General features: G+C 34.2%; 1 protein-coding gene across 1 annotated transcript; it reads left to right on the forward strand.

Annotated features, from left to right (window-relative positions):
- Nucleotides 1–1,696: 1,696 nt before the first annotated feature.
- On the forward strand, nt 1,697–25,500 carry TBC1D19 (TBC1 domain family, member 19; the record flags this gene model as incomplete). Its single annotated transcript, XM_010291566.1, has 11 exons — nt 1,697–1,809; nt 10,082–10,156; nt 10,636–10,698; nt 14,629–14,713; nt 17,054–17,098; nt 18,316–18,348; nt 20,764–20,873; nt 22,119–22,210; nt 22,953–23,068; nt 24,071–24,141; nt 25,124–25,500. Coding segments are annotated over 11 exons (878 nt in total), but the record flags the coding sequence as incomplete, so codon positions are not given.
- Between the last annotated feature and the right edge of the window lie 1,046 nt (nt 25,501–26,546).

Consider the following 26,546-nt stretch of genomic DNA (forward strand, 5'->3'; position numbering starts at 1 on the left):
TAGTGATTCTGTGATTCTGTGAAGAGCAACTCATTAGAGTACTGTCTATCTCTGTTCTTTTCCTGTTCTTCCAAATAAATTCCCCATTCAGACTTCCTGAGCAGTCATTCAACTCCACAATGTCATTCTTACTCCTCATCTCTTCTCTGTGTGGAGCAGCCTCTATTACATGGATTGTCTTAGGTTTTCCTATATGCAAAGACACAAAATTTTGTAAAAATGTCAGAGTCCTGACCGTAAACTGAAATCTCAGTTCATCCAGTGGAAATCCTACTGCATGCTCTGTTTGGTGTTGGTTATGACTTTCGTTGCCACTGATGTATTGATTTTGCTTTTATATTAGCTGTATTGCCAAGTCTGAGGAATTTTATGTCTAGTATTTAGTAAAACCCATCTTGCATATAGCAAAACTACGTTTTAATACTTTATGTCTTAGTAAAAAAAAATAGGAAAACACTCATGGACACTGAGATGAATCACAGTCTTTTCTAAAGTTTTGTGGGCAATGTAGGAATGTTTTGGGTTTTTTTCTTTTTGCCCTCTTTGTTTAGGAAAAAAGGATCACACACCACCTGTGTTAGAGCCCTGCAGGTTAAACAGAAAAATGGCAGACTGGTCTATTCGATATTTAAGAGAGGAAGGAGAGAGGAATCAATTAAATAGATATATAATCCCAAACCTCATCCTTCTAAGTCATGTCAGGGCAGATATTGTGAGTATGGAGTTTAGTGAGATTTAGAAAAGCTAGTTGTTTCTGAGAGACTTCAGAAAAATCAGAGGGTACGGATTTGGAAACTTATGACTACCAGTACAACACCTTTCTAATGTCTAGATAATCTCACAGAAATATTCTCTCAACTTTCTCTCTGTTTTGAAAGACATTTCAGGTATGAGCATACAGTTAATCACATAACCTTGATGGGAAACAACGCTTCTGCCCGATTAGGATAGTTAAAGATGCATGTCTCTCAAGTTTATAGATTTAAGTAAGGAATGAGATAATCTGCTCTAAGGTAGGTACAGTACTGTATTCAGGATGAGGCCCTTGGGACAGAGTAGCATAAAGCTTCACCACAATGACCTATGTAAGCAAACCTGTCAACAGTAGAGTATTTGTTTTATGTCAATCCGAAGCAAAACCAAAATCTTTTGAGAAAGAAAGTATCCTCCAGGGTACATATACCAATAATGAGAGAACATGACAGTACACACTGAAATGGAAGATTTTTGCCCCACAGTTATCTGTGAAGATATTTATATAGTTAACATAAAAATAGGGGAGACTCAAAAAAACCAGAATGAGTGGCAATCTCCTATTTGAACTGAGATACCGCTCATAGCTAAACAGGAGTATTTTTGTGGCTCTATACAGCTGCTTGTTCTGCTTGATGCCAGCGTAATAGCTACAACTAGCCTTGATATAGTCATAGATGCATACTAAGAGGATGCATACTAAGTGTTATTTTATGACAGAAGGTAGTACAGCCTTGCTTATTAGTACCAATTGCCTTATTTCCCATGGAACTACTTCACAATTGCATTGTGGAAACCAGACCTTTTAGATATTTTCCCATTAGCTAATACTTACAGCATGGTAAACCAGTTTGTAAAGTTAAAAATTAAAGTATTTGATAATTTGATAAACTTTGGAATTCTTAAAACTACATCAATTCATTACCTGCTTTGTTTCTTGCAGTTTTAGCAGAGCAAGATAGTGCTGCAGCTCAACAATATGTTCGTCAGGGATGTCCAACAGCACTCCGAGCTGACCTGTGGGCCCTCATTCTCAATATTTCTAATCAGCCAGAGGTAAGGAGCAAAGTGAGAGTGAAAGATGAAGATGAGTTGAAAACACAAAAGTGCAAGCACATATCTTCTAGCGATCTTTTTCCAAAATAGAAATGCTCTACTGAGTTGTCACAGAAACTGATAAACATTTTATGAGAAATATGTCAATGTCTGTAAAAAAAACTCCATGCTGTGGTGAAGTCTTTTAGGCTCTTCCCTAATTTTTTAACAGGTACATGAGCAAAATACTGTAGAACAAACTATTCAATTCACCTGTCTAGCTCCTGAGTTTTGCCTATATGGTGCTGACTTTTTCAGAAGCGGACAAGAAAAAAGTCCTGGAAGGAAGACTGAACCTCTCTTATCTTTGCTGAGTTTTAGAAAGAGAAGATGCGCTATACCTTTTGCCTGACTATTTGAACCTGTTGTCATATGCATGCACATATCTTGTAAATTGCATATACTCTACAAATGTACAATCAAAAAGCCATAAAAAGGAACTAGTAAGATGTGAATTGTTTTCATACTCCCTTGTACAGCAGCAGTTTTTCATAGCACTTTATATTTGACGCAAGTCCTCAACAATGAAATCTTTTGCAGTATCCGGAGCCATACTATAGTCTATATAACTAATATATCGTAAACATTTAAGTCCCTATTTAAATCTTTGCAGAATTGTGAATGCTTCAATGCAAGGCTTTTATTGCAATGAAAAATAGCATGCATACTTGTAAATTTGCTCACAAATGTAAGAATTTTACAATATTTCATATCCCTTGAGGATGTAGCCATTTTCTTGTAATACAGGGGCTCTGATTGGTAACTACATGGTACAATCATAAAATCTTGCCCTTAAAAACAAATGTAAATCCTGTTCATTGGCAGCTTACCTAACGAGTTGAAGTAATTTGGTCTGGTATTAGAATTACTTAGTTTATTCCTTTTTGAAAAAACAAAATAGGGTTTTGTTTCTAGTAAATAAAAGGTTGAATTTTCTGTAGAAGAAAGAGCTGTTGAAATAATAACGAAATATTATACATTTTACTTACCGTGCTCAACACTAAATTTAAGTTATTTTAAATTATCAGGATAGCTTGACTTTTAGAAGTCTTTTCTTTATGAGAGCAGGAATATTAGAGGTGTGAAATTACTGTTGTTGGTTACATTGTGTCTGTTTATATTCTTTTAAACGCTGCATGCTCTAAAAGCATTTTTATCTTAATGTGGAAGATTAAATAATTGAATAAAAAAGACAGGTATTCTGTTTTGATTACTGAAAGTCAAGATAATAATCAGAAAAATGATGAAATAATTAATTTTATGTTAATGTAAAGCATGAGTTGTTATGGAAGTAGATCTATTAAAATCCATTTCCTGAAATTCACATGGACAATTTTCAACAGTTACCCTTTTTAAAGAGGAACAAGCTACATCTATTAATATATTTGTCAGTCACACTTTTAGGTCCTTTAAAAGTTAACTCTAGTTTATAGTTGTTTTTAATATGTGTTTATATTATGCACGAAGTGTGACTATTTTAGGCATTCTCTAGAGGTTAGTCTCTGCTGTGCGGTTATTAACTCAATGTACTGTTAAGTTAGCTAGAGAACAGTACTTTAGCTATTTGATCACAAGTGCTTCTGTATGTGCCTTTACTGTGTAACATGATAATTCAACTAGGGCAGCTAGTATGTCCTTGTTGACATAACATTTTACCTTGAGATAATTTTCTACACACTTAGCAAACGATACTCATCAACTATAGATGAAGAAGAAAAGTAAACTATATATGCATACAGTATTCTGAGATTCAGTGCAGTAGACATTCTCCTTTAGGAGACATTCTACAGGGTGCAGAGCCTTGAGACTGAACTGAGTAGACTGTGTGCTGGGAATTATTGGTGAGACAATATTTTGTGATGATGCTGAAAGAACTCTAGAAAGATGAGGATAAGTGGCTAGAAAATGGTAAGAATTACACCAAGAAAAAGTGTTAAGTAAGGATGGATGAAGTGATGCAGAGTGCGAATTTGTCACTACTTTGAAATAAAGGATTGGAAAATAGCAAAATAAAAAATCGCACCCTCTCCCCACAAAGAACAGAAATTATCAAGTCTGTGGACATGATATACTATGTTGGAGAAAATTATCTAAGCTGGTGATGTAAGTGCATATGAATATTTTTCTATCATGCTAAACTGAAACTGTATCTTCTAATGTAATAGCTATTGGAGCCTTTTATCTTATTTTCCAAGACTATTTTTGCATAGCATAGTAGTATTTGTTATCCTGGGCTCTAAGTTACAGTTGTTCTACAGACTTTGAGTACTAAAAATATAAATGCACTAAAAGGACAGGGTTTATGACTGAGACCTAGCAGACTGCTCGTAGATCAGGTAGGATAACACATGGGTGACTATAGCTATGTTATAAGCTGAATGTCTATAGTTCATTTTAAGCATTGCCTTTACTAGTGTTCCACAGAAGTAAGGCTGTAACTACTGCCAAAATGTTAACACTCTTGAGACATTCTTCTTGTATATACTGAATACACTGCTTTATTTTTTGTAAAGTATAGCAAAGCAGTTTACACATACATGTAGCTTTTTATGATCTGCTGTATTTCATATAGACTTTATTGATTTATCTAACACTTCTTTTCTCTACCTCTTGTGTACTGTTTCTCTACTGGAGTTGAATTGTGTGGTTGCAGAGATTTCTTGCTGTAATATTTCTGATTTGCAGTTTAGGCTATATTAGATTTATAGCTATATGAATCTGTAACTCACAAGGACCATGAATTTCCTTTCTTTAATGTAAAACATTATGAGAGTTTGGTGTGGGCAGCGTTGTGTGCATTAGCATCCAATATGGTTGTTTGGAACATTTTATGCAGTAAAGCTCAGCCTCTGTATAAAGCTAATATACAGACAAGCAAGGGATGATACTAGCAATCTAACATCGCAATCGTAAAAATGATAAACTGTAAGCTCTATATGCAGGGTTGTTTAGAAATGTGTAAACACATTGCCTGGCAATGAATTGTTTATTAGTTTTCATTTGTAATGGTACACTTTAGAGAAACTGTGTTAAAAGAGCATTTTTAAGGCTGCAAAGTCAAACATCTAAGAGCTGAACAGTGTTGCAGTTAATATTGTCTGTGCAAACAGCCCAATTTGCTGTATATATATATTTTATCGTATGATCTTAAATCACACAATCACAGTTTTTTCCTGTGGGTTGTCTGCCTCATTGGTTGCACAAAATGGATGGCACACACTTACTGAGAATCTGTTTAATATTTGTTTTTCCTTCTGCTCGGTCTGTTACCCTATTGTTTATTCACTGCATGCTATTCAAGTAGTGTTTAGAAATAAAAATTGTTCATTACCTTGTAGGTGCTTTTTTTTCCCCTCTAATTTTTTTGAGTTAACGGGTTGAAAATAAATCTTCATTCTGAAAATTCCAGCATGCAGAAATTAGTAATGCTTTGCTTTACTACAGCTTTTACTGAATGTAATTTCCTAGGTTTAAAAACTTAATAAATAGACAAGGTGGTAAGTTAATAATGGAGCATTATGTAACTCTCTGCCTTACCAGAAGGATTTTTTTAGGTTAGGGTCACTAGCGTAGGGCACCCACAGTACCATTCAAACAGCAGAGAAGCCAGTAGCAGTAACGGGCTGCCATCATCTTTGACTGGGGAAGGATTTCACAGGTGTCTGGTAAAAGGTGAATAAGCTTTGGATCCTCTTCAAGGATTTGCCAGGAGGAACTTTCTTTAAATCTTTTGTCCATTATATCATTATGTAATCTGATTAGTTTTTGTTCTGTACTTGTTTCTGGTACTTCTGTTCCAAAATCTCCAGTTCACCTACTTAATGCTGACTGCCATTCTTTAGGCTTCATCCCCTTTCCCCTTCCCACAAATCTTAGTATCTCCTTTCTAGACTCCCCAGTGTCATTCTTTCTTCATATTCCTAGTTCTGTGCTTCACCCACCCATTTCTTGTATTTGATTTGAGAGGCAAGTATAGATTGTGCAATCACATAATGAGCGTACCCTAAAAATGAATCATGAGCTGCCGACAGGTCAACAGTGAGAGTGCAGCTCCAGTGTCAGCGGCTTCCTGACAGGCCACAGGTGGACTGCCTGCACAGAGGCTGCTGAGTAAACCAAACCTTAATTTCAAGGAAGATGAATCACCAGATTCTGGTTAAATTAGCTTTGCTGGGCACTGCTGAAAGATACTGTTCTCTCTTGCCTATGAGCTACTTTCAGAGCTCCCTTTTCTTTATGCCCTCAAGTGGATACAATATCAGTTTTTGGGTGGAAATTTTGGTATGTGGCTTCGTAAGGTCAAGAGGGCTGGGCACTGCAATCCTGAAATGTACTTTTTGTCAACTTGGTAAGATGAGTATGTTTGGAGGTGCAGTATAAAAAAAAAAATATATATAATTTTGAGAAAAGCTACAGTCTATATAAAAATGCAACACATTTTTAAAAAGGAAGTTTACAAATCAAGGTTACATCAGGACTTGGCAGACAGAAAAAAAGGTTGAATCAGATTAAAATGGTAAGATTTTGGCTTTATAACTGAAAACATTTTAGGCTAAGAAACGTACCACATTTTGGATGCTCCTGAAACTTGGTGGTAGTCAGTTGTGTCATCTCGAGGAAGAAATGCAGCCAATAAAATAGTAAAATGAGACTTGAATCTTTTTTGAAGCCTGAGTGAAGCTCTTAAAAACATTCCTCACTGTGTGAGGAAAAACTGATCACCAAGCAAGAGAGTCATGTGGCTTGAAAGTAAATCTGTGACCAGTCTTGTTTATGATTCAGATATAAGGAATAAATTTATCAATACAGCATGAATCACAAACCTCTTCTCTCACAAAGAGGCATGGGCAAGATCCTCTTGTAGTCAAGTTGTGGCTGAAAAAATGGCATGATTCACAAGCTCAGACTTCATTTTGCATCACAACAATCACAATTTAAGAGAAAATGAATGACAAGTAATGAGTTAATGTCTTTATTCCTGCATTCGTTATGATTGTTTTTGCCTTACAGGTCCCTTTTCTGGTTTGTTTCCCAAACTTTTTCTTATGAGTTCTAGTTCAGATGGACCGCTTGTACTTCTTGTCTTTTTACTAAATTATCAAACTGTTAAAATATTTAAGTATTGTTTTACTCTGCAAATATTTGCAATGTAAATTTGCTATTCATTTTTTCAGGGTAGAGTTTTGAGTTGTGTTTGAAATTTTAGTTCATGCTGAAATTACAATAGCAACAGCAAATGGTCTTTCATTTTCTGAGTAATGACCAAGCTGGCCTAGTGGGTTTTTGTAAGAGCAAAGGAGAAACTATGATTTCTGAAAAAAGAAAAGGTGATGAACTGTGACCGTTTTCATTTACAAATCATATTGAGGAAAGTATTGAACTGAATTATAAAGAACTTGCATTCAGTTTCTGCAAGTTGCTGAAGAATCTGAGCCCGGTTGTTCTCGCGTTTAAGACAGTGCCCTAAATATCAGGTTGCTTATTCTTACCACCTTTTAAATTGCTTTAATTGCTTGCAACAAATTAAGGAGGAAAATTTGGAAGGATATATCATTTCATAAATTGTACATCCTATTGGTTAAGGCTAAGTAATTCATATCTCTGTTCTAACTCAGACAGTACTTGCCCTGTGTTCTAATAAGTAGATTGTTTTCTAAAATCAGTACACAAATCTGAAGGGTGGGCAATGGAAAGTTTCTACACTTTTGCTTTGCTAAAACAAAAAGAAATGTTATAAAATGGTTTAAATACATGTGTCATTCTGGATTAACAAATATCAAGTCCTCTGTTCTGGTTAAACCTATTTAAATTTCTTTCAGCAGTTTTCTGTTTTTCTTCTGTGGAGAATACTGTTCACTGGCTATTGGCATAAACTGTAATTTATGGATAATTACAATTAACATGATTCTTTACGTATCAATTAATAATGCAGTTGAATTAAGTCATAGGAGGCTGATTAAAAAATTAAGACATTAATAATATAACCATAATTCAGTATGATGCCATAAAAAAACCTGCACTGAAACTAGCACTCCAAACTCATTACGTCAGTACAGTTGAGCATCATTTATGAATCTTTTTTTTTCTTGTACAGAAATCTGTTCTTCATACATTCAAGTAATTCCTTCCATACCATGTCACTATGTCTATTTTAAGTGTGAATAAATCAGCAGTAATTAAACTTAACACCAAGTTATTCTGACTGCTAAGATGAATGGACCATGTACTTAAGTGATTACTTTTTAGCTGTGGTTTTACAATAATTTTAATAATAACAGGAAAAACTATGGACTCTTGTAAGCAAATGTAAAACATAATTAAATGGCTTTCTAATTCAGGAAGGAGAAGGTTAGCACAAAACCCTGGGCTAGAGATAATGTTAACTTGTGGCTTGGAGCTACTGTGTGACCTCAGGTGAAACTATTTTAAGAAGAAAACTTGTTTCTGCATATAAATTTAAAGTGTGCTTTATATATGTGTAGCAAAAGATTACTCTCTTCCTTCATACAGCTTTCATCTCCCGCTTTCAGACAGCCTTTTGCAATTGTTCAAGGCAGTTCTAGAGAACTAAATACTAGGAAGTGATAACAGGCAACCATGAGGTTATTAGAATCCCTTTCTCAAGTTACAGGAGATTAGTAGTTGCATTATCTAGTACCCTTGTAGCCATGGCTTTCATTGTACTATTTCTTATGCAGAAATACGTGTACAACAGAAACAGTTAATCATGCAGTCTGCTTAGCATGAAAAAGAAGTTTGTTTGGTTTTTTGTATTAGCTCCTTCTGTTCTAATAGATGCAGTCATTTTAGATGGCAAAAAAACCTTTAGACATTATTCATTTGGCAGTGTTATGCTTAATTAGACTACAGTATTTATGCTCAAAATTGTGACTTGAATATTAGAGTAGTTCTCTGTAGCTTTTAGGAACAGAATGCTACATTCATACTGCAAATAATTTACATTTAGTAAGTATTTATGACTGATCCTTTGTAAAGAAATAGTGTAGTATTTATACCTCCTTTTTTATTTCTCAGAAAGAAAAATGTAAATATTTCCCCTGTGGTAGTTACCAGTACTTAATAAATACAGCTTTTGTCCTCATTTCAACTTAACAGTTTAATAATCTATTAATTCTAATAGTTTCTAAGTGTATACTCTTCACTGCTTCTCAGTTTTGGATTAATACAAAGAACAGTTACAATGTTCCCTAGCCTTATCTTAATTTTTTTTTCCATTCTCTCCCTCTCAAAATTTCATCTTATTTCCTATTTGTTCTTTAAATACTTACTCCAGACTTACGCTTTTTACGAAGAGTAAATCATCAGAGTAAACTGCAAATCAGCAGTAAATTTTATGTAAAGCTTGGAATATACAAGTATTTGTGTGGTGTCCATAGAGACACATTGAAATCAAAATAGTTTTCTGAAGTGGGAAGGAGCTTTGGGACTGCTGATTTAGTTTATGAATTGTTTCAAAATCCATCTGAGACTGTGTTATTCAATCTGAAACTGTTACTCAATTATAGGCATAATGGCAGAGAAGTATTTAGGGATTTAGGAATTACATGATGATAGTGAGATATTTAATTCTTTTTTTCCTTTGCAAGCTCTTTCTAAGAAGAAAGGGATAGAATAAGCAAAAGCAGAGAAGTGGTGGTTCTAATTCTTCCCCATTGTTTCACCCTTCTGTAGACATTCAGGAAGTAACTGGAGTTTAAAAAAAGGTCTGAGTTCTTTGTATTCTTCACAGGTTTTTTTACATATTTATCACTTAATCTTTTCACAAATTTAAACTATTTAGAGATTCATATTACATAAACATCAAATATTTACAGCAACTCACTAATGCTAGAAGATATGACAGAACCTGTTGGTGGAGAAGTGTATGAAAATAGAGGGTAACAAAAAAGCTTAATGATTTTAAGCATTGCAAAGGTTTTAGGTGTAGAGAGAACTAAGGTTGGAAGATAGGGATATTTAGTTTGAACTAGTTCCTTCATTCTCATTTTATTAATTATCTAAAGGGGAGGTCATTTTATAATGTCTCAAATTTCTGCCTAATTTCTTAGGGTTAAACTAGAATAAACAGTGATAGAAAACTTCATAAATTTTGCAGTGGGCTTTTCAGCTGAATACGTGCTTTTTTTAAAAATTTGTTAAAATTGGCTTTGCTAGTTTAAATATAAGTTAAAGTTGTGTCTCAGACTGATGGTGATAATATTTTTAATTTTAGGATATGTTGTATTACGAACAGCTTAAGTCAAATGTGATTCAGCACGACCTTTTGGTGGACAGCCTGATTTACAAAGTAAGTAGTTCACTAAACAGTGATTAAGTGATTTATATATTCATCACACTAATATCTTGTATTTTTTAACAAAGAAAATGTGAGATGGTTTGGTTTTAAGGAGTGTAAGTATAATTAGTGTGAATTTATTACTGTAAACTCTCTCCTCGTGCCTGTGTTGGCTCCTGTGTAAGACATTTGTTTGAGTCGAGCCATTGAGTCATTAAAAAAACAGTAACTTTATTTGAAGGAATAACTAGTTTTACAAGGAAGAAAGCATTGGGGTCCAATTGCTTCCATTTTTGGTTTCAATAGTGAATACTTTAATCACCAAGTTAATATAACACTTTTAAATTTTCAAATGTGGAATATATGGTTAACTACAGCTCTTCATGATTCAATGGTGAGACAGCGTCTTCTACCACTGTGTTAAGTTTAGCTTCTATGGGAGTCAGAAGAGATGTTTTCTGTCTTCAAACTGCTGTATTTTTTGATTACAGGATGTAAAGCTGACAGCAAGCAACGATGACTACTATTTTGTATTTGAGGATTATTTATATCAGGTATGTAACTTTTTTTTTTCTTAGAAAAGCTAGAAAGTATACTCCTGTGGGACTATATCGTCTTTTCAGTAAGAACTGCCTTTGTGTTTCATGTGTAGGCAGAGTACAGTGGGACCGTAGACAGATGCATCTGTTTGCTGGATTACATATACTTTCCCTTATGAATAACAGTCTTGTACACTTAAACAGATTACGCAGGACAGACTTCTAAAACTCCTACTCTGAAGGACCCTACACAATGTCTTTCCAATGCAGTAAGCCAGAAAATAGTCAGCCATATTCTTCCCCTTTCCAGCTTTGCAATAATAAAATGATTAACAGCTGTGACATACAGAGAAATTTAGTCTTGAGAAGTATATTCAGGGTTCCAGTTTAAAAAATAATAATAATACTGCTTTACAGTGATCTACTGTAATAAGCATAAAATATATTGTATTGACATATTTTTTTAATTGAAGACATTGATTCTGAATAAGGTAGTAGCATGGTTACTTTTAGGATTGCTCCCATTCCAAAGCTGCTTCTAGCAATGGGGAACCCAGCTAATTTACAAAGAATTATCTTCATTGCTGCCTGTCAAATGCCCTTAAATAGAAGGAGATTACATTTACGAATTTCCTAATGTGTAGTTGATTGCAGTGTCAACATAAATGTCATGCAGCAAACTTACCATTTCCACAGTGCTTTCAGTTTCATTAGTCACATCTGTTAGGTTAGACTTGCTTAATTTTTTCTTCTAAAGCAATGTGAAACTAAATGATTTCTTCTTTGATGGCAATATGTAAAACTGCTAGTAATTTAACTAAGCAAGAAACTCTCCTTAATGTGACTTAGTGAATATAGATATAAAAATATACGTATTTAAGCATACTGTTCAATCCTGTCTACATATAGTAGTTTAGCATAATAAGCATTTAAACATTAACACTTAAAATTAAAACCTCATGAAATTATAGCCTTTTTTTACTTAAAAATAGTTACAATATTAAGATCTGTATCTGAATTATTGCTGAATTAAAATTTGAAAAGTGACTACATAATGACAATTCAAACTTTTATATTTATTCACTAAAATACTTATACGTAGAAGTCTTTCTTGATTTAAGGGTCAAGATGGTCGTCTTTATTATAACATTATCTCTTCATCATGGGATGTGAAAGCCTCATTCTTATTTCTGCTTCATTCATTATGTAGACTACTAAGGCATATTAATTAGTCATTAACTGACCGTTCCAGTAGACACAGGATTATAATCTATGAAGGAGTATGAACTAGTATACAGTATAATTTTTTGGTTTAAGACCATCAGAAAGAGATATTGTTCATCATTCTCAATATATAGCGCAGTTGAATATTTTAATTTTCCATATATCTCTATTAACTAAAAGAATTATTACAGAATAAAAATCATAAAAAGGACTAAACTATACTTGGTAATTTGAAGGAGAGTCATAAAAAATCTTTGAAAAATTAAGTTGCTAGTTCTACTGCAAGGCTTTGAGGCAAAGAATGTATCAAACTTCCAATTAATATTTGCTCTAGTTTTGTTTGGTACTTTGTGGTATTTTTCAGACTCTTTTCTAGAAGAAAGTTGTCCATTTTCCTTGATAATATTCTCTTCCAACCTAATTTGAAAATGCTGCCAAATGATTTTGTTCTATGGTCCCTGGAAAAATTCTACACTCTGATACAGAATATTATTTATTGATTTCATATGAGAACTGGAATTAAATATTGGCTAAGTAAAGTAGGTAATGAAAATGTTACTTTAAACCACAGAAATTATTTTTATGTTTGCACGAGGTTCATGGTTTTTTTTTCATGACTAGTTACTGCCTCTAAGTTTTATGAGTCTGAGCAGAGTGGGGCATTTGTCTATGTATTACTTAACAGACAAAACATTCATCAAAACCAGAAAATTTGGGCATAAAATAACAATGAGGATATTTGGCTAGATTATTGGTACTTCTTCATAGCATGCAATCCTTTTTGGGAAGTACACTGTGAAACGATGTAATTTATTTCATTTAATATCTTTGCTTTCATTATCTCAAAGTTTACATGTTTTTATTACTTCTTTGTAACTATTGAAATAGAATACAATTACTTTTAATATAGTAATTTCTTTTTTTACAATAGCTTTGGCTTTGTTTTTTTCTCAGTTCTTTCAATTCAGTGGCTTTCTTTTCCATTTTGATTATAAATATTCAATACTTTGCCAAACATTTCTGTACTTAAAAAGTACAAAAAATTGTGTCATCGTTTTCTTTAGCATTATCATTTGTGTGAACGAGAAAAATAATACATGAATTAATAAATTTGTAAATTCATTATTTCAGGCCAGAGGTTCAATTTGAATACTGTAGTCTTACATCCTGCATAATGAATACATGCAAAGAACCTCACCCGGCAGCTCTTAGGTATAGTCGTAATTTATGTTTGAGCTAGAGTCTATCTCTTATAAAGATGCATAGTCTTAATTTAAAGACTTCCAGATACTGGTACTGGACACTGTATTCCTAAAAAAGGGGACCTCAAATTAAGGTTACATTCTTTCCCTGATGAGAGAACATAACTTATGTCCTTTTTGGATTAGTTTCTTTTTCTTTCACCTCAGTTAACATATACAGAGAATTACATTTGCCTGTGTATCGTTATTGTCAGCTCTATTTTGGCAGCTATGAAAATGATTGTGTATTGTGCAAAAATAATATTTAGCTTAAATGGCTTGAGATAAAGAAACTTTATTTTTTTAAAAGATGTTTGTATCTGAGAAATAGTTTTGAGGTTCAAAAGAGGAAGAAGTCTCAAAATATGATCTGCTTTCCATAAAAAATAAAAAAAGCAATGATGTTTAGATGTCACAGTGTTTTGGGTTTGCATGTTTCCTTTTGACAAATGCTGATACCTGGAAAATGTTTGCAATAATTAGTTGAAGGAAAAGTCCATTCATTTGTATTCACAATAAATTATGTAATGAAAGACCATCTAAAACATTTCCATCTTTTATACTTTGGCTACATTTTAAACAAACAAATAAACAAACAAACTCTTAAAACCTGCAAGAGCAGAGAGGGTTTAAGGTATACAAAAGTCAACACTAAGTTGAAGTCTGTCTTACTTCTGCCCTCTTGTGTACATGTTTGATAGTGCAGTCTTTCATGAAAGTTTTGTGTATATTTTTCATAAACATGAAAATTATAAAGTACGATACTAAATATTACATTTTTTACACCTGCTTGCAGGATGAGATTCTTTATTGTTCATTTTTTTAGGAATGCCTTTACTATTTAATTTTATACTCAATCACTGTGAATACTGGAATTTTTTCATTTACCTAAACAAAAAAAACCCAAATATATTTTACAAAATACAGTGTGCATTTCAGAATTTATGGATACGAGATGAACATTATAATCAGTGTTTTCTGAAAGAGCTGAATATTGTGCAAGCATTCTGTAAAGCTCCTCGGAACGAAAGCCAATGTAAGAATCAATCTTCAGGAACTGCACACATGTGAAAATGTAAATGTTTCATTTGCTTATTCGCTTAAGAGGACTTCCCCAAGATCATAGTAACTGAATAGAAAAATAATCTAATAGACATCAAAGCAGCCAGCTGCACGCACAATCACTAATGATGTGACAGAAGGGGATAAACCCATGATGAGAGGCAAAGAGGAGTGTTGGAGAATGTAGATGTTTTACTGACAACAAATAAATGTGAAGGTAAAATAATAGAAAGTTCAAAGCGAGCCTGGAACTTGGAACAGGAAAGTAAGTTAAGTTGGTCAAGAGCTTTCAACCTTATTAGCTCTATTCAATAGCATCTAATAGATGCTAATTAAGGCAGATCCTTAAATATTTTGTTTGACATTGCTATGTTGATTCAGTAAGTCAGCTGATTTTTATGTGCTGTCTTTTCTACAGGTATTACTTTGTTTTTCCCGAGATACATCTGTATTGGAGCACTTTACTTATAGCAGTGCCACCCCACCCAAATCATACATACGAGGTAAAAGGAGTTGTTTTAAACAAGATTGTATAGACTTTTGTTGACTGCTGCAGTAATACAGTATGTGAATTTGCTTTATGTTCATTACACCTAGTAGACTACATTTAAAGGAACGTTAATAAAAACTTCATGTATCCAGTTGACATCTGCAGAGGTTCTATTAGGACAGTTTAGAAGCTGATCACATGAAGGCCAGATGCAATGTTGTTCTTTTACTGTAGTTTTCTGTATATAATTCTCCAGTGTTTCACCAAAATAAATTAAACACACAACTATGACAATATGGTAAAATATTGACAACATCTGTCTTCATCAGAGCTAGAAATTTAGATACACAGTGCTGTCCTCTGCAAACTTCAATAAATTTAGCAACTGGAAGTGGTGGTAGGATGTTATCTTCCCAAAACAGTGCGTTTTGCAGATATTTGTAGATGTGAGAAGAAGACGTTGCTGAAGAATTGTGGGCTCTGTTTGAAGGGCTGGGATAGTAGAGCTCTACCAAGCAGACCTACACTGATTTTTTTTTTTTTATTTTTTTATTTTTTTTCCCCAAAGCATGGCATCCTCCAGAATGTTAGCTTTGGATTTTCTTTGGGTTAAGTTCTCATGTGAGTCTTAAATTCATTGATTCAGTCCACTTGCCTTCTCGGCCAACTTCTAATGCCATATCTCTGGACTAAATTTCCTTTCTTCTTAAATCCTCACCTGCCTTGGCTTTACCCAGAGGTTCCTCATTTTGTCTTCCTTCTTGAATCATTCAGCAATCCAATCACTTTTTTTTCCCATGTACCTTTACCTTCTGCATTCCCATTTTCTTCCTTAGTCCCTTGTGCCAGTGTATTTAGCCAAATGTGATCCTCATCCCAAGTACTTTTTTTGAACAGGACCTCTGCTGACAGTTTTCCTCTTGCTGCTTGTTATGTCACTGGAGGCAATGTTGGTTTTCTAATTTTTTTATTCCTCCTTTATTGCTTTGTAGGTCCTTTCTCTCTCTCTCTAACTGAATTAGGGAGTTTTCTTTGCCTACTTCTTGAAATGAGGAAAGGGCTCACCTGAGAGCAGAACAGCAGTGGGATCCCAGGTGTTGCTTCAGGCACAGAGCCATGGCAGCCCAGAGACACAGCTATGGGGAACATCCTATTTATTCCTAGACAAATCTGGGCAATGAAGTTGCTGAAATCTAAATCTCTGCAAAAAGGCTTGTAGGTCCTATTTTTGGCTAATTTTCCAAGAGATGTGCTTTATGCTAAAAATACTCTCCTTCCAGATTACAATTCCTGGCTGCACAGCAAACAAACTATTGGAAGGAAAAGTAAAAAATGTTTTTTAGTTTAATGAAACAACTGATTTATGTAGTTGGAAAATACTGGATTTTATTTTCATGGGGTAGTAGGCAAGAGCTTCAAAGGGTAATTTTGAATTTAGTTCAGTCAATTCATGCTACAGGAAAGTATCTAAGTCCAGGTTCCTTGAACCTGACAAAAGTTCCCTGTGCTAAATTCTCCTGTATAGAGTGAACAAAACATAGAGATCTAAAGGATCTCTGAATATTCTATGATTTTTCATATAAGTAATTATGTTTTCTAGTTGAATTTTCCCATTTAAAAACTAAATTAATTACAGTTTTTAATTAGTTGCTTAATATGCTTAGAAACACTTTTATATTTCTAAATAAATTGTTAATAATTTTAATAGTGGATTTTAAATTATTAAGTGCTATAGTTAAAATACGGATAACTAATATAACATGTTCATTTTGCAGGGAAGATAAAAAGTTATATAGGCAGTCTATACTATCAGTGATTGTCTTAGGTAATCTTTTGTATCCAACAGATTACTTAAATATTTTTTTGTTATATCAAAACCATACCATCCATCTTCCTCTCTGTTGCAGGCTTAATGAAGCCTTGAATATTTTTTTATCTGTTCTTATACCTTTTTAAATGCCTTTCCTGTTCACAGGTCAGTCTGCCACAGCATGGCAGCCTTATCCCCCTAATCTTATCCCCTCATAGAGCTTCACTGTCTTCAAGGTCTGCAGCAAACACCTTTAGAGCTCATAAGACACAACCAAATAAAATCTCTATGGGATAGCATTGCTGAAATCTTCCTCCTCTTTGCTGTTAGTCATCCTCCCTTATTGGTGCTGCATTTTAGTTTTATGTCTGAAACCATACCTGTCCTCCTGCATTGCTTGCCTGTTTTAGACAATATCAAATTGTCAATACTGTAATTAGTTATGATTTTTATAACTGTAACTTAGAATCTACCTTTTTAATTTAAATCTTTACACCTTTTAATAGTTTAATCACATTTTAATTGTGGTTTGATGATTCACAGGAAAACTCGGAATGGAAGAATATGCTGTTTTCTATCCTCCAAACGGTAAGAATTATACTATTGCCTCCTCTAGTGGTAGATTGGAAACATACAGGATTTTTTTCCCTCAAATACACGATAACTTTTTTCTGTTACAAATTATGCTTCACTGTTATTCTGTGAAATTCATCAATTTAAAGGAAAAAGCTGGACTGAAGCTACTCCAAAACCACATTCAGCCTGGTATTTGTAGTCACATACGGAGTTTGTCTACGTGTGTGGGAAGGAGCAGGAAAACAAGTTCTGGTGCAGCAGCTTGTATTCCAGTCTTGTATCACCACTTTAGAGGATCTGAACGGTACATGCTGAAACTGTCTGACCTCCAGCTTTTCAGTACGCAACAAACCACACCTTAAAGTCTTTTCCTTTCAAAGTTTGTGTTCATTTTAAAAATTCAGACATAACTAATCTATATAATTTTAAGTTAATATCATTGCTGTTGTTCTTATTTCAGTTATTAAAATTCTTTTTTTCAGCTCTTCTTTTGACCACTTCAATCCCTGTCTATTGAATCCTTTCCCTGGTTCAAGCTCTTTGCTCCTGCTTTTGAGGCCAATCTTAAATATGTGTCTCTGACCTTGTCTTTTATGTCTTCTGTATTCCAGTACTGTCAATTGTAGCTCATACTTTTGTTCCCCCTTCTTCCATTTTTGCCTCTGCAATTCTTTGCAGCTTCGTAGCCATGAAGCGTTGTCCTTATGACCTTTTGCCAAAGCAGCTCCCTCTTACCAGTCCTATATGAAAATTAATGAATGGGAGCTAAGATCAGCTGGAATGGAGGAGAGGACTGTCATGATACAACTGCCAAGTCCTCTAAACGTTTTATCTGAGTACTACATGAATTACCGGAGGTCTTGGCCTCCTTTTTCCTGCTCCCTCCTTGTCAGTGCATGACACTTACGGGTTGTCATTCATCTGAAATTAGGTTCTGATTTCAGCAAAGCTTATATGTAATAAATTCATGGAAATGGAGCTTTATTTGGCATTGTAGGAGCTATAGCATGTGTTTAAGCACATAGTTGCTTGTACTGAAGTAAGCAATAAAATTCCTGTACTTAAATATTTACAAGATTGAGACCTAACACTGCAGGTGCCATAACAAGGAAATATTTTATTCCTACTGTAGGCAGAATACAATTTAGAAACTTGGGGGTAAATACATCTTTTTACATGGGTAAAAAGAAATGTAAAAGAACAAAAAAATAAATATTTTTGTTTTGTAGGTGTAATTCCTTTTCACGGCTTTTCTATGTATGGTAAGTGTGACACTCATAAACTCTTAAAACCTCAGGATTGCTTTTTATAATAAAATATTGCAGCTTAAAGCTGTATGTACTTTTCTGCAACTTTTAAACTTGTGTATTCTGTTTCTTTGTGTATGGAGACTTCTATGTAATTTTAAAAATTCCAGGCTGTTTCTATTTAGTTATAGCTAGTTATAGTTATACAGCTCACTCCTGTATGGGAGTTCCTTCCTTGAGACCTAGTAGCTGAGCTATACATCTTAATGTATATGATTAGAGGGATAAAGTTTGTTGACAGAGTGCTCTTTTCTTGTGTTTCTCCTCTGGGTAGACCAAGTTACTTGTGAAAAGTGTTCTTAAAAGCATGAATTATGTGAAAGGCCTGTTGCTGTATCCATTTGTCTAGAACAGGTGTTAAAGAAGCATTAAATAATAGAATGGTTGCTACTTTACTGCACAGCAGAAAGCTGAAATATCAACAAGATTTCTAGGAAAAGAGCAGAAAAATGTCCTGAGGTCTCAGACAAAAGCAAGCAGCTAGTACAGGGGGACTCCAACAACGTGATACTATTTGTTACAGCTTTCCAGGTTTTTTTCTTTGATTTATCAACGGTGTTTGTGACATCACAGGGCAAGCAGATATTAAGATTATACTTAAAATGCTACGTTTTGCTAATAATAAAGTTTAATGATCACATGATCATTAAAATCAGGCAATTTAAATACAAAATGTAAATTTGAACCTGAGTAGGGAATCTTAAGTCTTTGAAGTAATGAACAGCTTAGTTACAAACTCTTACTTAGGTACTCACTAGGAGGCTTTCATGTTTTCTGTGTGAAACTACTTTTCGAAATGTTTGGATTTGACTCTGCCCTTGAGAACAGCGTTTCTCAAACTGGGTGTGAGCTTCTTCCCTTCCTCCTATCCTGTCCTCTCTCTTTGCAAGGGCTCAGAATATGCTGGTTGTGTGAAGGGAGGCTGAAAAGCAAGGCAGCAGAAACACAGTAGTGTAACTGCAGCTGTGGGTATGGTAGCTTGGACCAAGCAGAGCATCCTGTGTATTCCATGCTGCTATAGGAGGAAGTATCTGGAGCCTTACATAAATCCTACACACTTTTGCATGTTGGCATGCATACAGTCATAGGGTGCCAACTGTCAGGCACACTTCTGTTACCTTCCTGGCTTTTAAATATGCACGCTACTGAGTCTTCCACCTCCATCTTCAATCATTAAAAACATATACACTAGTGACACCCTCTGCTTTTCTTACCCCAACGTGAATACACATTTCTGTGAACATCTCACCCTAGCTTAGCAACCCCCCTCTCATATGCATACACCACTGTTTTTCTATTAAGCCACCTTCTCTGGTTTTTCATATATATATATATATCTCAAAATTAATTCACATCTGTATACACCCGTGTATATATATAAATGTATATATATCTATATGCATGTGTATGCAGACAAATATATCCATATCCCTAGCTTTGTGTAAATAAAACTGGAAGGGAAGGTGAATATGGAGGTAGACACTATGAGTGTGTTGAAATGTAAACTGTCATCCATAATGAATTCACCTGTAAAATGAAGTAGTAGTTGTGATGAGTGGACAGACAAAAAGGCGGTTTACAGAAATGTGTATAGAACAACTGTCTGTGAAACATGCATTGAATGAATGGAGTAGCAATCAGAGGGAACTGGTTATGTTTATGCACTATATACATACAATAGACTTAACTATATGCTAGACTTTTACAAAAAGAGAAAAGGGACTGATTGAAAAAAGTTTGAAAACTGCTGCTTTACAAATGTAGGCAACTCTTGCTTTGAATCAGATATACTAAAAGACTTCTAAACTGTAGACTACCAAATGTCCACGGTTTTCTCTATCAGTCTGTCATACTTACGTGATGTTATTGTGGCAATCAAAAGCTATTTTTTTTAATAGTTTCATTTTCACAACACCCATCTTCAAGCAGTAAATTTATTCCAGTCTTACAAATGGAGAACCAATTTCGAGATTGTCACTACCCCAAGGGCACTTTGGAAGTTATAGACAGTTGAATCAAAAACTTGCACTCTACAGCGTACCATTGCCCTACAGCCCAGAGAAGCTATCCTTAAAGCATATTTCTTATTCTTCAGAAGCCAGCACTGTAGTAAGCAGGTTCTAATTAGTTTAGGTTCTTGAAATAGATAGAACTATTACCTAGAATGTATTGTACTCCCTTTCTTAATTTTTTACATCAAGTGATACTCTACTATAAATTATGTCTTTGTAAATAATTGGTTTAGTATTGTTTTGATAAACTGTGCTGCTATAAATTACTTGTTTTCTCCTCATACTTCATGCACTTAATCATTGAACTCTTTTAGCAGGTTACACTGTTGAGTCAATTATGATTCTTTTATCCTTTCAGTTGCTCCACTTTGTTTTCTGTACCATGAACCTTCCAAATTGTATCAGATATTCCGTGAGATGTATGTGCGTTTTTTCTTCAGACTCCATTCCATCTCTTCTCATCCCTCTGTAAGTTCATTAGGAATTAAAACCCACTCACTTTATATTCTGTTTACTATGGAACAATAATATATAGTGGCATGATTTCCTATGTGATTGAAATATATCCTTTTAAATATAATAAAATACTTCAGGTAAGCTTGGAAAAATTATTGGGTAACTCCAGTTTGGATATTTTTGTTGTCTATGTCAAAATCAGTCTTTGCTATAGAATATCCTGTACTTTAAAATAATGCAGTTCTCACTTTATGAGGGTGTGGGTTGTTTTTTGAGAGTCAAGTCTTTTATGTAATAGGTTTCTCAATTCAAGAAGTCACATAAATGCATACTCACTTTCATTTTAATTAATCGCATGTAAGTGCACACTTAAGTATTTTCTGGGGTAGAGAGACTAAAATATAGTCATATACACAGATATTACTTCAGTGGTATCAAGTTAATGTCTGTTTCTTTAACTCAAGTGTCTTTGTGTGACAGCACATGCTTTTTAGCACTACTAGATGAATTTAAATAATTTGGTTATGTTTATGACCAGGACCAGCTTTCTTGAATGTAAGACAATTGTAGAAATTGGCTTATTTTCTATTTTTGAAGACTAAAACATAGTAAATATATTTATTTTTTCTCCTTCATAAAGTGCTGAATAGTTATATTACTTTTTGAAAACATTTCCTGGTTTAAAAAAAAAAAAATCCTTTCTTTGATGTACCATTTCAAGGCTGTGCGTTGTGCTTTCAGTCACTAACAGCAGGGAAACGGGTCAGACAGGAATGTATTCATTTTCATGGTAATTTTTAAAAGAAATTTTACAATGTGTTTACATTTAACCTTTTTGTATTTATCCGCATTGATGTTTGGTTTTAGTTATCAGAGAGATACTATTTCTCACATCCTCTGTTTTTTAGTGCAACTGAGGTCTATTTCATCAAAATGGAAATATTTCAAGTAGGTCATATTATAATAACGCACTAAGTACTTAGACCCCGACATGCAAATAGCATAAGTAACTTAGAGCTGAAAGGGACTATCACAACATATTATGTTGCTAATACATACATAGAATTGTAGAAGCAAGGCTTTAGTGACTGAAGGCATTAGAGCAGCTTGTGCCCTGCTTACCTGAGCTGTATATTTTATCATTAATACTGTTTTATTGCTTGAATTAGAAATTCATGCATACTTACATGCTGATACTGTTTTCTCAGATTTGACAGGATGAGTGTTAGTATTCAGGATATGATCTTGTTTCATTAGGGCATTGTATCATTGTGTTTGCTGTTTGAGACTCTTCTACAAACCCATCTGCCCCAGCTCTTTTATCACCTTCGAGAAATCGGGGCTCAGCCGTAAGTACTTTTTTCTGACTTGCTACAAATGTCGCATATTCATTGTTCTGAAAATGCTGTTCTGCAGTATTTTAATTTAAAATGTATGGGGAAATTATTCAAAAGTGCAAACATCCATGTGCCATTTTTCCTTGAAGTTGGAGTCCTTTGTCTAGTCTGCGTATATGTGCTTTGGGCATTTCTTCTGCATGCTCTATGAAAAAGAGAGGAGACTTGTTCTGTGAGAAATGCTGCACTATTCAGCTAAGTTGCAGTTATTCGTGTCAGATCTGATGGAACTAAGTGATTTATTTCCTAGGGGACAGAAGACAGAGATATGTTAGTTAAAGCAGAAGCTACTGGAAGGGGAGAGAGAGCAAGAGGCTGTCATTCTATAGTGTACTCATGGCACCAAGTGCAATAGAACCTGAAAATCTTGCTGTTATAATTGGTGTCCGTCATAATAGCACAACAGCAGAAGGGATGAAACATTGGGGGTGATAATAGCTGAGGATCCCTCCAATGTGATTGTTTGGTCAGCATATTTTAATGATATTAGTACTTTGTCCAGTGAGATGCTAAATAGTTTTCTGATGGCTGTTGCAAAGGAAAATATTGATTATTAATGCAGCAAGAGAAAATGGTGGTTCTTCCTGGAAGAGAAATGCAGAAGAATAATTAAATACTTTCAATTTATAGAGGATCTGTCTGATAATTATGGGAGACAGAAATATAGTAACTGTTGTTTATCATTTGTTTGCAGGCTACGAATTTCATTTAAATGGATGGTACGAGCATTTTCTGGTTATTTAGCTACAGATCAGCTCTTGCTTCTGTGGGACAGGATCCTGGGATACAACTCTCTAGAAATTCTTGCTGGTAATAGAATTATTTTTACAAAGCGTGTTAAGTCCAGGTGGATGTAAGGCAAATACGTGTTAGCTTCAATGTTATTTTGTGACAAGAAGAAAATAGTTGCTCTTTGAATGCTGAAAGCAGATTACATACAAGTCAAAGAGTATAACTTTTAGAAAACTAGAATTGCATAAATACTGCATCTCTTAACAAAAATGTGCGAGGTAAATTTTTTATGATAGCACTCCAAAAATCCTACATGCTTTCTGAGCAGAACATAGGACGTTCTCCCAGCTTCAGTGGTAACAATAAATGAGTTCATCACCTTTCACAAAATGCAAGATTCATGTTACTCGTTTATGGCAAGTACTTCTTCAGTACTTACAGCAACTGAGTTCAGTTCCTCTGGTTCCCCTGATTTTGCTGGATTTCTTCTTTTGAATTCCCATCTTTTAAGGGACTTTGAAAGTTTTGTACTTATTTTTTTAATAAAGGAAATAATGTCCTAAGATTTATGCAAGGTTTAAGATGGGAGTTCTAAAGACAACGTGCATCTTCAGTTGGGTCAGTTTTCAAATTTGAATTAGGTGAATAGAAGAGAAAAGGTTTTGGTTCCATTTGTTCCATAAGACAGCTATGCAGAGAGATATAATTATATAAGATAGTACAAAATAAATGAACTTTTTTTTAATGCTATATAATAGTCACAACTGAAATATTGCTATTTAAATAAATTCAATTTACTGGCTTAGAAATTACCTAATTGTAAATCATCTTGTCCCTTTTAATTAAAAGCTAGTCATCTTAAACTGAAGCATTTTCACTCAGACTTTTCTGAAAGAATATTTTTTTCCTATCCATTTTAAAGAGTGGCCAAAGAAACTCAAACACAGCCATCCATTGTGTATTATTCTTCAGAATCTAAGTAGTTACTCTAAGGGAGTGAGAATTGGTATTTTACATCAAGATTAATTCTAACCACTAATTAACAGGTCAGCAACTTAAATATTGGGCATTTTCTTTCAGTCCTGGCAGCTGCTGTGTTTGCTTTCCGAGCAGTCAACCTGATGGAGGTGACATCACTGGCTGCAGCTGAAGTAAGGATAAGTTTCAGTTAGAGGAGATTGAAATAGTTTCTGATGCTTTGCCAACAAGAGTAACTTAAGCTTCGCGTGGCATGTGGTACATAGTGCAAATTCTTACCTTAGATAAAAAACTAAGGAAATTGTGAACATGTAGTACATATCACTGCTTTTCTGGAGTAAAAGGAAATAAAAGAGTATATTTGCTACAGAAATGCAGTGTTAACAAATTATTTTGTACAATTATGGTTTTTTTCTAATTTAATATATAATCTATGTTTGTGAGATATATGGCTTTTAAAATATTATAGAGGTTTGTACCTTTTTTCTCAGTACATTTTAAATGTAGTTGCTTCTGTGGTTTTTGATATTACAAAGATTTAACAAAATTACTTTTGTTGATATTGAATCTGAAATTTCACTGAGAGTACTGTAATGGGAAATGAAGAAAATGAGGTTATTCAGATGAAGGTTATTGTTTATATCTAATAATTTGTTAGAATTTTTTTTCTTTTTCAAAAATCTGGTAATGTATTTTTTTTTCAGCTTTGAGAGCTTGTGATGTCTTTTTTTTTTTTTTAAACATACTTTCATGAGAAGACATTGACTATTTGAGTCAGTACATTGGACTTACTTCACAAGTACTAGCCAAGCCACAGGATAAGGATTCTTAATTCCCAATTATTTTTAGAAGCAAGTTGAAATGTTAGACCCCTTATTCACCCATGATGCCATGTATATTTGAAGTAAGGCTAAAGGCTAAAATAAAGTTACTTGGTTTATATACGTAAACATATGCTTTTTCTTTGAAATGTTAGACTGAAAAATAATACCATAAGGCAATAATGTAAAACAGCATAATTTGTTTCTAGCCCCGTCTGAATCTAATTATTGTTAGAATTGTAGTTAATGTTTGAATCTTTTTCTGACTTACTGACTTGCTTTCAAGAAATTTGATTCAAATGTCAAGTTTAACAAGCCTTTTTCTTTATCGTAGGCTGTACTTGCTGACCTTTCAACCCTGAAAGTTATGCCTCTTCTTCAAATCTTCTTGTTTGCTACTGTCACTTGATCTGCTTCAACAATACCGGTACCACAAGTCCAGTCTTTCTTGAGAAGCTAATGATCAACTATGCAATGTCTGCATAAAACCAAAATTAAACTCTATGTATAATATTAATTTAGAAATCATGACCTTAAAATTTTCTAACTGAAAACAATAACTTTGCACACGAGTGTTTGCAGTGCATGCTACTGAATTCCACTGTAAGAGCAATGGTTATTACTTGTACATTGAGAATGACTACTTGTGCAAATAAACAATATGAATCAGTGTCTAAAATGCATGTAATATTAAATAAAGTAAATGTAATTCGTGATCTGAGTTTTGTGATGTTAATGTCAGAGTTGTAAAAGCTCTCTTTTAATATGAAATTACTTTTTCAAGCTCACAGCTTAGAGGATGTCAGCTCAAATACTGTCAATTGAGAAAATAAAGATACTGTAACTTGCGAGAATTTTTTTCTCACTTTCTAAGAAAAAGGATCATACACCAGTTCTGCTATCTCTATCTTATTTATTCTCTTCACAGAAGTTTTCTCCATTTCTTTCTCATGTTAGCTACTTCCGTTTATTCTTTTCATATACAGAGATGTAGTCACGCATTCCTCATTCATCTTCAGTTAGGTATACAGCTATCTCAGGCGTCTCCTAAACTCCTACCCAGTGTCCCATCAAAGGCCCTGTGTCATAAAATACGTTCCTGTGCAGAGAAGGCCTGAGCATAGCTTCCTTCAGAACTTTTTGGAGCCAGTCCTTGCATGAGCCAAAATATTCCCCTGAGAACGATGCCAAGAGTCCTTTTGCTGTGCCCCATACTCTCTTCGGGAGAGCAGTGCTACGCCTTTGCCAGTTTTCCAGCCTCTCTGATTCAACAGCTCAAGCTTCAGTTCAGAATCCAAACTCATACCGATGTGTGACGGATTGTCACTACACTCTCAGGCTGGCTCATCGTCTCTTAGCGATCATACCTTTTCGTGAGGTCTTCCAGCTTTTTCTACTGATCTGTTTAATACCAAAGTTGGAATCAAGAATCCGATTTGATTAAGCATATCTCGATACCTGAAAAAGGATCAAAGTCAAAAGAACATAATGGGTAATATAGCCACTGCGTTTGCCATAGGACTTTTATCTTCGCCTAATTTACAAACATGTAGTTGTCATCCTTTGTCATACAGACTGTATGTATGACAGTGAAACATGAATCCTTCATAGTTTGCTCAAAAGTTATCAGAAAAGTGATCTCAGCTGTAGTCTGAGATAGGGTTATGAGCTTTATGTCTGTGATTCTTGTTGCCTCTGTCAGGATAATGTAGTAAGAAACTTCCTGAACTTCTATAGACTGCTAGTAAATTTATAAG

This window comes from Phaethon lepturus, unplaced genomic scaffold (assembly GCF_000687285.1).
Source record: "Phaethon lepturus isolate BGI_N335 unplaced genomic scaffold, ASM68728v1 scaffold50717, whole genome shotgun sequence".
Lineage (NCBI taxonomy): Eukaryota > Metazoa > Chordata > Aves > Phaethontiformes > Phaethontidae > Phaethon > Phaethon lepturus.